General features: G+C 41.6%; 1 protein-coding gene across 4 annotated transcripts in view; it reads left to right on the plus strand.

The window, feature by feature from the left end:
* The window catches only part of XPNPEP3 (X-prolyl aminopeptidase 3), a 73,608-nt gene extending 65,169 nt beyond the window's left edge, over positions 1–8,439 (plus strand). For 3 of the 4 annotated variants that reach the window (XM_015077875.3, XM_027070645.2, XM_015077877.3), the window contains 3 exons: positions 1,543–1,723; positions 2,700–2,820; positions 4,857–8,439. In XM_015077875.3, coding sequence (XP_014933361.1) covers positions 1,543–1,723; positions 2,700–2,820; positions 4,857–5,023 — 469 coding nt within the window. In that variant the 3' untranslated portion in view covers positions 5,024–8,439. The remainder of the gene's footprint in view (positions 1–1,542; positions 1,724–2,699; positions 2,821–4,856) is intronic. The other variant, XM_053226842.1, reaches the window with a different exon arrangement.
* The last annotated feature ends 2,912 nt before the right edge of the window (positions 8,440–11,351 follow it).

The raw sequence follows: 11,351 nt of genomic DNA on the forward strand, positions 1-11,351 counted from the left end.
TTAAGTTTCTCAGGATCCACATAAGAGTGAAACCATATGGTATCTGTCTTTCTCTGTATGGCTTATTTCACTTAGCATAACACTCTCCAGTTCCATCCACGTTGCTACAAAGGGCCATATTTCATTCTTTCTCATTGCCACGTAGTACTCCATTGTGCATATAAACTACAATTTCTTTATCCATTCATCAGTTGATGGACATTTAGGCTCTTTCCATAATGTGGCTATTGTTGAGAATGCTGCTATAAACATTGGGGTACAAGTGCCCCTATGCATCAGTACTCCTGTATCCCTTGGGTAAATTCCTAGCAGTGCTACTGCTGGGTCATAGGGTAGATCTATTTTTAATTTTTTGAGGAACCTCCACACTGTTTTCCAGAGTGGCTGCACCAATTTGCATTCCCACCAACAGTGCAAGAGGGTTGCTGTTTCTCCACATCCTCCCCAGCATCTATAGTCTCCTGATTTGTTCATTTTGGCCACTCTGACTGGTGTGAGGTGCTATCTGAGTGTGGGTTTGATTTGTATTTCCCTGATGAGGAGCGACATTGAGCATCTTTTCATGTGCCTGTTGGCCATCCGGATGTCTTCTTTAGAGAAGTGTCTATTCATGTTTTCTGTCCATTTCTTCACTGGGTTATTTGTTTTTCGTCAAGTATTTTCTTAGGATGGATTCTTAGCACAGAATTATAAGCTCAAATTTTGTGAATATTTTTATTAAAACCTTTGACTTAATTGGCTATACTAATTTACACTCCCCATCAGCAGTGTAGAAAATACATATCATACACCGCACCAGCTTAATTTTTTCTCGTTTTTCTCCATGATTGCTAAAGAAATTGTTATTCTAAGGATACCTAGTATCCTTGGCCAGAGTATCTACTAGTTTATCTCACGACATAGGCTTTACCTACAAGAAGTGGATTCCTAGGCTTTGTTTTCTTTTGCTTTTTCAATGTTCATTTATTTTGAGAGAGAGCGAGAGCACATGGTGAGAGTGGGGGAGAAGCAGAGAAAGAGGGAGAGAGAGAATCCTAAGCAGGTTCCACACCAACAGCACATGAGCCCAACCTGGGGCTCGAACTCAGGAACTGTGAGATCATGACCTGAGCCAAAACCAAGAGTCAGAGATGCTTAGCCAACTGAGCCACCCAAGCACCCTTTGTGTGTGTGTGTGTGTGTGTGTGTGTGTGTGTTTAAAGTGGTAAAAAAAAAAAAAAAATGGAAAGGATCAAGTTGAGGTTGGTCTGACCCTCCAGATGCATTCATGGCTGACTTTATCTGCTAGCCTCACCTCATGTATATCTGCTGATCGTTTGCAGGAGAGGCTGTTGCTGCCCCAGCTTGAAGAGTTATTGTTCTTCCTATTGAGTGTCTAGGTCACAATTAAGGTCCTGTCAGTACTGATATATTGATACTGATTAGGTATCAACAATGCCCCATCATCAGCACCTTGGAGTTTTTCCTAATCAGACTTGGAAGCAAACTTCCTGCAATATCAGATTATTCCAAATGTGAGTTCTTTGGTTTTCCTGTCCCCAGATTCACAGCACCTCAGGCAGAACTCTATGAAGCTGTTCTAGAGATTCAGAGAGATTGTCTGACGCTCTGCTCCCCTGGGACAAGCTTGGAGAACATCTACAGCTTGATGCTGACACTGATAGCCCAGAAGCTGAAGGAGTTGGGGATTGTGAAGAACATTAAGGAAAATAACGCCTTCAAGGTATGGCCCCTCTTTTGACCTCGGCTCTCAAGAACACCTGATGTGCTGCTGGGTTTCAGCCTCTAGAAAACTAATTAGATTTAAAAATGGTCTTTGTGATTCTTCATCTAGAAGAGGTTTAGATTGAACATGGATTAAAACAAAAGGAGTCAGTACTTATTTCTTCCAGAAGATGGCAGCACATTCTAGATCATTGCATCCTGTGTAAGTAGCTTAGTGGGCAGAAAATATAAAATGAAGGCTGATGCAGACAGAATGGAAAAGGACACAAAAAGGATAAAAGGTTAACTCTCAATCCTTTTGTGGTGATTTTGAAAAGTAGAAATCATGGGGGAGGGTGTTTGTTGCTTCAGTGACATTGGTGAGACTAACAATATCCCCAAGGGCCACGTCTTTGGTGAATTTCATCTGTAGCCAAAATGTAATGATATTCAGTAAAAATGTAAAACCTTAGCTGTAAATTAAGATGCCAGGTGGCCACACCAAACAGACCATTAAGGCATCTCATCTCCAAGTTTAGGCTGCCAGGATTTCTTTTATCAACAGGAAAGACGCAATAAATTCCTCCTGCTGCTGCAGCCAACAAATCTAATTAACAGATAGGAATATCCAAGCCGGTAAATGCCTAATAATTACTGTGTTAATTTAATGTCTTGTGCCTACTCCGCAAGTTGCTGTGAGATAGTCAGTCTCCAGAGCAGGCTTTCTGAGAGGGACTTGTGAACATTGAAAAGAGAACTATTCTAACATAATCATCCTCCCTCCACCCTGAAAAGAGTTTCATTTACTGTAGTCATTGCTGGGGTAAGAGGTAGCAGTTTATCGGGTCTCTTAGGCATTAGCCAGAGGATAGGTTAAACCTAAGTGGCAGAACCAGGGGGGAGGTATTAACACGTATCTCACTGATCGATACATGCCCAGCTTTCCCCTTAAGGGGTCATTGCCCTAATAACACTGTGGTGATTATCTTTTCCAGACTGCTCGAAAATACTGCCCTCATCACGTTGGCCATTACCTCGGGATGGATGTCCACGACACCCCTGACATGCCCCGTTCCCTCCCTCTACAGCCTGGTATGGTAATCACAGTAGAGCCAGGTAAGGGCAGGTGCAGGCCCTGATCCCGTGGGACACATGACACTATCAGGTAGAAAGGTAAATGTTGCTTAGTTTTACCTGAACCAACATAATTAAATTAGGAGAGACAGGAAAATGGATCTCTTCAGTGTAGAAGGGAATTTTATTTTAGATTTTCCTTGAGCTTTCCTATTTAACATCACACAATTTGTTTCATTTGACTTCTCCAGTAAACAACAGATGGAGACTGCTTTCTATAAGTAGATATTAAGAAATAAATCTTTTTTTAAACCCTGCCTTTCCTGGGGCCAATTTCTACTCGTCTCCTGTTTAGTGGTGGGATGCTCACGCCTCTGAAGCCACAGGTGCTTTCCTTCAGAGAGCTACTCTGCTTCTTGGTGTCCAGGTCCTTTCTCCCAAGTTTGACAGGAAGCTGGCAATCTAATGGCTCCCCGGCTTGAACGATCCTGGGCAGTGGACAGAATTCCACAGAAAAGTGGTGGTCACAGTGGAGTGTAAGGACTGATGTTACAAGAGGGATTTTTGGTTTTGTTTTTTTGTTTTTAATTTTTAGAAGAGAGAGTGAGGGGGAGAGAGAGAGAGAGAGCCTTAAGCAGGCTCCATGTTCAGCTCAGAGCCCATGGGGCTTGATCCCACAAGTCTGGGATCATGACCTGAGTCAAAATCAAGAGTCAGATGCTCAACCGACTGAGTCACCCAGGCACCCCAGGAGTGATTTAAAAAAATTTGTTGTTGTTTGAGAAGGTGGGGGGAGCAGAGAAAGAAGGGGACAGAGGATCCGAAGCGGGCTCTGTGCGGAAAGCGGAGAGCCCATTGCAGGGCTTGAACCCACGAACCATGAAATCATGACCTGAGCTGAAGACAGACGCGTAACTGACTGAGCCTCCCCGACGCCCCCCCCCAAAAAATTTTTAATGTTTATTTATTTTCGAGCGATACAGAGTATGAGCAGGGGAGGGGCAAAGAGAACTGGAGACACAGAATATGAAACAGGCTTCAGGCTCTGAGCTGTCAGCACAGAGCCCGATACAGGGCTCAAACTCATGAGCCGTGAAATCTTGACCTGAGCCGAAGTCAGACACTTAATCAACCAGCTGAGCCACCCAGGTGCCCCCCAAGAGTGATTTTTAAATAATGATGCTGTTTTTGTCAAGAAAACGTATTTCAACAATAGATTTCAAGTGTTTTCATCTCTAAAGTATATAAATTATGTTGGGACCCGACTTTATAGTACCCAGTCACATGTTGCTATTATGTATGCCTTATGTATTATTCAGTATAGTCTGGTTGGTACATGGGTGCTTCCTTAGACTTTGAATACATTTTCCTTCGCTGATCTTTTTCTTTTTATCCCAGGGCAGCATCTGTGAGTATAGTGGAGGAAGTTTCCAGTTTCTTAAATATGAAAAGACCTGTTCTTATCTTACTTCATGATTAGAAAGGGGACTCTTAGAATTGTCCAAATGTCTGTTAAAGTCTTCCTGTTTCTCTCTTACTCTCCATTGTGTACATCAGTTATATTTACAGCTTATTGGAAAGAGCTTACTTGAGTTTTTCTAGTTTATGGTTGTTCAGGCTAATAATCTCAAAATAAGTGTTTTTCATATATTTTAAAATACTTTATGTCCTTATTTTAGCAAAGTTCCCTTTTCCCATGGGATGACTCGGGAGGGAAAGAATGCATTTATATAATCTATTGGTTTCTGGCATATATTGACATACTCAAAAGTAACTTTAGTGGCCTGCTTGAACCACTAGAATATGACAGAATCATGATCACTATTATCACAGTCACGTGGCGCCTGTAGTCTGGTTCACAAAACTAGAGTAATAGTTCTAGCAATGATAGCCAACATTTATTGACCATTATGTGCCACACACTTTTATGTGTATTATCTCATTTAATATCCAAAATTCTAGGTAGATACTGTTAGGATCCCAGTTCTACAGATGAATTGTAACACAGAGAGGTTAACTTATCCCAAATCATCCACTTACTGCCATTTATGAACAGCATTCTTTTTTCTACTTTTCAGGCATTTATATTCCAGAGGATGACAGAGATGCCCCAGAGAAGTTTCGTGGTCTTGGTGTACGGATTGAAGATGATGTAGTGGTGACTCAGGACTCACCTCTCATCCTTTCTGCAGATTGTCCCAAAGAAATGAATGACATAGAACAGATATGCAGCAGGGCCTCTTGACCCTCACTGCAGCCCACGTGCAGCTCAGGTTCAAACAGCGTGTTTGTTCGCATCTGTGCGCATGTCCTGAGTGTGTGTGTCTCTGTGTGCACACTTATACACGTGTTCTGTTTGGGAGTGTGGCAACTGTATGAATGTATGTAATTGTGTGTGATCTTTCTTTGTTGTAAGTATCTAGAAATCTGGAAAATTGAATTTTTGAACTGGATGTTACTACAACTTCAGTAACATTAACTCTGTACAGTTAATGACCAAGGCAGTTTGAATTTTTAAATGTAAAGAAAAATCGTGGTTACATATCTCCATGCATTCCAGTTAACACAATTAAATATACAGAAACTTTTCTCCTTCTCTCCAGGTCTTTCCCTTTCTGCACTTTGGCTAAGATCTACCTAATGTCATAAGATGTTTATGATGCTTGTATTTTGAGCTAACCACCAGTGTCTCTGCCTATACTAAAAACCACCTGTCAGTGATTGTGGGTGGCTAGTACATACCTTCCATAACTCCTGTCCATTTTTTCCAGATCCTACGTCTCTACTGGAGCCATATGAGCCCTTGTGGGCACTGGTGTCCTGCAGTCCCACCATTCAGCTCTAATCCAGATTCTAGCAACACTAACTATTAAAACAGTTTTGAGTTGTTCTTGCTATTTGGCTGCCTGTGGCCTGGAAAATGCTTAGACTCTTGATAAGGGAAGAGATGGAAGAGAAAGAAAAGCATATATGTGTCTTCTGTAGATCTAGACCTCTGTCCATCTGTTCTCAGGCTGAAGATGATTCCTATCCCAGGCATCCATGCTTTCTTGATAGATTCTTAGTGCACTGACCCTTATGGCACACCCTAGAAGCTGCCACCCCGGGGAAAAGGTAGATCCTCTCCTTAACCCTCTTGAAGTCGGAGGAATGGCACCCACGTTTCAGAGAGATGCTCCTGTTACAATTCTGTAGTTTCCTCTAGTGCAAAATGCGGAACTCACCAAGAGTTCACCAAGAACATCCTGTGATCCTTTCATTTCTCTAATATTAGCCCTGGAAGGGCAGTAGGAAGGAGTCATATTTCCCTCAACACAGCACTGGCTGCAGTCATACAAGAAACTCAGTTTGCAGAATGAATAGGGCTAGATTGTCACAGGTGGTTTATTTGGGAGCTTCTGTCCTAGAACTAGTGTGTTCACCTCCTTTAAACCTGGACATGGCCCAAGATGTACAGAACCTGCTGGTCGTTAGAGCGTAAAGTCAAGGGATTTTACGAAAGAAACAGGCGAGGGGATTAACACTTGGTGTTAGATATTTGCCCGTCTTACCAGGAAAACCCAAGGTACACAGCCAAAAGCAGACACACGGCATCATCAGGGGACAAAGATCATGTTATAAATCAGTGATACACACGGTGTCCTGCCAGTGCTCACCCTCGAATGCTTGGCTCTGCTAAGCAGCTGTGGGAACGGATGGCCACACAGCCGGAGTCTCGTCCCCGGGCCTGTCCTCCCCGCCTCCCTCCAACTTCTCAGCCCTATGCTACTTTCTAAAAGAAGGGGACTGAAAATAAATCCACAACTTCTCACCCTCTGGGCTTCTGTGGCCCCAACAACCCTTTCCTTGGATTGAGTTTCCTTTGTTCATTTACAATACTGAAATAAGGAATTTCCTTTTCTGGCTATAAATTGTTTTCAGTAGTCTTCAGCTTTCTAAGTAAAAGCCCAGTGACTTTTATGTATAGCGTCATACCTGGACATGAAACAGACTTCTGCTTAGAACCTAGTCAAGTTCTGCAGCTGTCGCGAGCCACAGAATGGCTGTTGCAGAATTCTTCTGGTGATTTTTAGTCCCTGGCCCAAGTATATTGTCCTTTGAGTCCCAGATTAACTTCAGTAGCTAAGCATCGGATCAGACTATCAGCACCATCAAGAGCTGGCCTAGTGTTTCTGGGCCGCCTGATATATTCGGGATTTGTTAAGCAGATAGTGGTGCACAGTGCAAGAATCTCATGCATTCTTAGCCACACCACAGACATGCCCCACATTTCCTCCATGTCGAATCGAAGTCTCATACACCAGCCTCTCCGAATGAAAACCTTAATTCTCAGAAATCCTTCAAATGTTACACTAGGATTTTTCTCCCTCAGTTGAAGAGAGACGGTTGGGTCATTGATGATGCATACCATCTAAATGAAGGAAGCACTTCCAGATAGGCTCTGCCACATCCGTGTGTGTGTTTGTCTCAGGAATTGCTGTTTTTCTTCATACTCAACAAACAGACTGTTTATTTAAAACACAGGAGTAGAAATACTGGAGTAGAAACCCTCCTCTTCCCATAGTCCTCATATCCAAATTAGGAAGGTACTCCTCATGAGATGACTTAAAGTTCTCTTTGTGCCTTCTTTTAAAACTTGGTTATTTTTTCACTAAGCTTTGTAACAAGGTCAGAAAGGGAAAAATCCTACCATAGACATTATATCTTAATTTGAGATAAAGATTCATAAAATAAGAAAACCCAAGATAAAGACATTGTAACTCATTAAAATAGGAAAATTGAGCTGTTATATTTTTCAAAGCTTAGATAACCAACACCCTCCTTTAGCTTTCTTGATAATACAAAGATTACAGATCTGATGCAGGAGTGCTGGCTCCCCTTCCCCCATGTCTGTGTGAGAGATCACAAGTAAGGCATGGGGACTGCCCACCAGGTCAGCGGTGACCTCAGAGTCCTTTGGAACACTGTGTTTCCAATAACCGCTACCAATAAGACAAAGTTGGGATCTGAGTCAGAACCTATCTGCCACCCCTCAGTTGGCATATGATCAACAATAATGTAGTGTGTGTGTGAGTGAGTGTTAGAAAATAAGTGAGGACCCAGGCTGGTGGCAGCATAAAGGAGCCTCTTGGAAGAGGTTTTTATGATGTTAATTTTTTTTTTTTTTTTTAATTTTAGTTTCCTGAAGTGGGAATCTGTCACCTAAAACTTAAGCTGATAGGGTTACATTTTAAGCCTGGGAAAATATACTTCAAGCTGAAGTGTTTAATGTTCCTAATATAATGAGAAAGTGAATACATCATTAATGCTAATGTTTAATGAGAGCAGAATTCCGTTGTCACAAAGCATGTGGGTCCTCCTGACTGTTCTTAACCTCTGCCTAAGTGTCACTGAGGAACTTGGCGTGAGCATCAGTATTGCTCAGATCAGGGGTCCCCACTGAAATCAAGGCCTTACAGGGTGTGCTCAATGAGGATCTGAGAGAGCTGCAGGCTTTGTTAGCATTTCTTAATGCTTTGACTTTTGTGCAATTATACAAGTTCAGTTTGAACAGAACGCTGTTACTTTTTAAGGCTCTATCCACTGAAAATAGGTATGTCATTTCCCAACAAGGGAAAAGCATTTATTACTATCATTTTAAAAATAAACCATATAACAGTGTGTGGCGTGTATGTGTTATTTTCACATCTAGAGTTTACAGCTTTAAATGTGAGAACGTTTTGTTTTACAAAATGTCTTATAAAGAGGCACACCTGGCTGGCTCAGTCAGTAGAGTGTGCAACTCTTGATCTCAGGGCTGTGAGTTCAAGCCCCACATTGGGCGTAGCGATTACTTAAATATATATTTAAAAATATATAATTTAGGGACACCTGGGTGGTTCAATCAGTTACATGTCCAACTCTTGATTTTGGCTCATGTCATTACCTCATAGTCGTAAGATCAAGCCCCACATTGGGCATCGGGCCCCTGTCCTGGGCGTGGAACCTGGGTGGGATTCTCTCTCTCTCTCTGCCCCTCCCCTGAATAAACAAATAAAAATTTAAAAAATATATACAGAGTATTAACTGCTGTCACAAAATCATGATTTAGACTTGAGATGATCTTATCAGAGGGGGGAAATGAATGGATTAGATCCAGCCAATTAAAAGATTGACTCAAGTATCTAATGTATAACATGGTGACTATAACTGATAATGCCATATTGTGTAATAGAAATGTGCTGAGAGAGTAGAACACAAATGTTCTCACCAAAAGAAGTGGGGGGGGGGGGGGGAATAAATATGTGAGTTGATTGATACATGTGTTAATTAACCAGATGGGGGACATCCTTTCACAATGTGTATATCAAGTCATCATGATGTACACTTTAAATATCTTACAATTTGGTTAGTTACACCTCAAGAAAGCTAGGGGGAAAAGGTTGACTCTCCACAAAACTGACCCATAGGTCTCCAGACAGCCCCTGTACCACTCAAGGCTATAAACTTTGGCCATGAGCATTTTATGAAGGATGAATTTTGTAGGGAAGTAATACCAGTGTGCAAAGTTGTAAATTTGTGAACTTTCTCAGCCATATAAAGAGCCATAAATGTGGCCATTTCTTCCTAGTAGGAATCCTCTTTAAAATCTGAAGCTTTCTGGCTGGCTCAGTCAGTAGAGCATACAACTCTTGATCTTGGGGTTGTAAGTTTGAGCCCCGTGATAGGTGTAGAGATTACTTAAAATCTCTAAAAAAAATTTTTTTTAATCCTTAAATAAAATCTGAGGCTTTCTGTAAAGTGTGCCTCCAAACATTTTTCACATACTGGCATACATAAAAAGATATTTGTGAGGGGGTCCCTGGCTGGCTCAACTGGTGGGGCATGTGACTCTTGATCTCGGGGTTGTGAGTTTGAATCCCACATATGGTATAGAGATTACTTAAAAATAAAATTTTCTGGGGCACCTGGATGGCTCAGTCGGTTAAGTGTCCTACTTTGTCTCAGGTCATGATCTCATGGTTTGTGAGTTCAAGCCCCACATTGGTCTCTGTGCTGACAGCTCAGAGCCTGGAGCCTGCTTCGGATCCTGTGTCTCCCTGTCTCTCTGCCCCTCCCCTGCTCACACTCTGTTTCTCTCTCTCTCTCTCTCTCTCTCTCTCTCTCTCAGAAATAAATAAACATTTAAAAAATTAAAAATAGGGGCACCTGGGTGGCTCAGTCGGTTGAATGTCTGACTTCGGCTCAGGTCATGATCTTACAGTCTGTGGGTTCGGGCCCCACATTGGGCTCTGTGCTGACAGCTCAGAGCCTGGAGCCTGCTTTGTGGATTCTGTGTCTCCCTCTCTCTCTGCCCCTCCCCCACTCACACTCTGTCTCTCTCTGTGTCTCAAACATAAATAAATGTAAAAAAAAATTTTAATTAAAAAAATAAAACATTAAAAATAAAATCTAAATATTTTTTTTGTGTGGCACAATGGAATAAACGAGGGGACTTAGGAATGTATACATGTGACTTAGAGAAAAAAAAATTCATTCTATATCCTTTATACAATTATGATGAGAAAAATAATATGTACAAAGTTTTACAGAAATTTTTAAATTTATATAACAGTTCTAAGAAATTATTTTTAAAATGTCAATAGGGGTGCCTGGGTGGCTCAGTCGGTTAAGCGTCCGACTTTGGCTCAGGTCACAATCTCACAGTTCGTGACTTTCAGCCCCGCGTCAGGCTCTGTGCTGACAGCTCAGAGCCTGGAGCCTGCTTCAGATTCTGTGTCTCCCTCTCTCTCTGCCCCTTCCTGCTCATGCTGTGTCTCTCTCTGTCTCAAAAATAAGTAAACATTAAAAAAAAATTAAAATAAAATAAAATAAAATGTCAATAGAAGACTTAAGTCACTTGCGGGAACATGACTTTTTTTGATAACCGTCTGAAATCCTACACACAATCCCTAATCCAGACTTTATAGTGATAGTATCTTCAGATTCTTCATAATCACCATCATACAAGAAATGTGCACAAATATGTCACAAAAAATTTAAAACCATTTTTATAATCGTTTAAAATTTATGATTGGAGGCTCAGTCAGTTGAGGGTCTGACTCTTGATTTCAACTCAGTTCATGATGCCAGGGTCGTGGGCTCCAGTACCACGTCAGGCTCCACACTGAGCATGGAACCTGCTGAAGATTCTCTCTCTACCCGCCCTGTGCTACTCTCCCCCACTAGCACATGCTCTCTCGAAAGAAAGAAAGAAAGAAAGAAAGAAAGAAAGAAAGAAAGAAAGAAAGAAAGAGAAAGAAAGAAAGTTATGGTTGAACTGATGATAAATGAGATGTAGTATATCCATACGGTGAAATATCATTCGACCATAAAAAGAAAGGTACTGATACATGCTACAGCACAGCTGAATCTCGAAAACATTATGCTAAGTGAAAGAAGCCAGACTCAAAAGGCACATAATGCATGACTTCGTTTATATAAAATGTCCAGAATAGCAAATCCATGTAGCCAGAAAGTAGATTAGTGTTGCGAGGGCCTGGAGGCAGAGGGAAATGGAGAGTGACTGCTAATAGTTTCTTTTTCACGTGTTG

This window comes from Acinonyx jubatus, chromosome B4 (assembly GCF_027475565.1).
Source record: "Acinonyx jubatus isolate Ajub_Pintada_27869175 chromosome B4, VMU_Ajub_asm_v1.0, whole genome shotgun sequence".
Lineage (NCBI taxonomy): Eukaryota > Metazoa > Chordata > Mammalia > Carnivora > Felidae > Acinonyx > Acinonyx jubatus.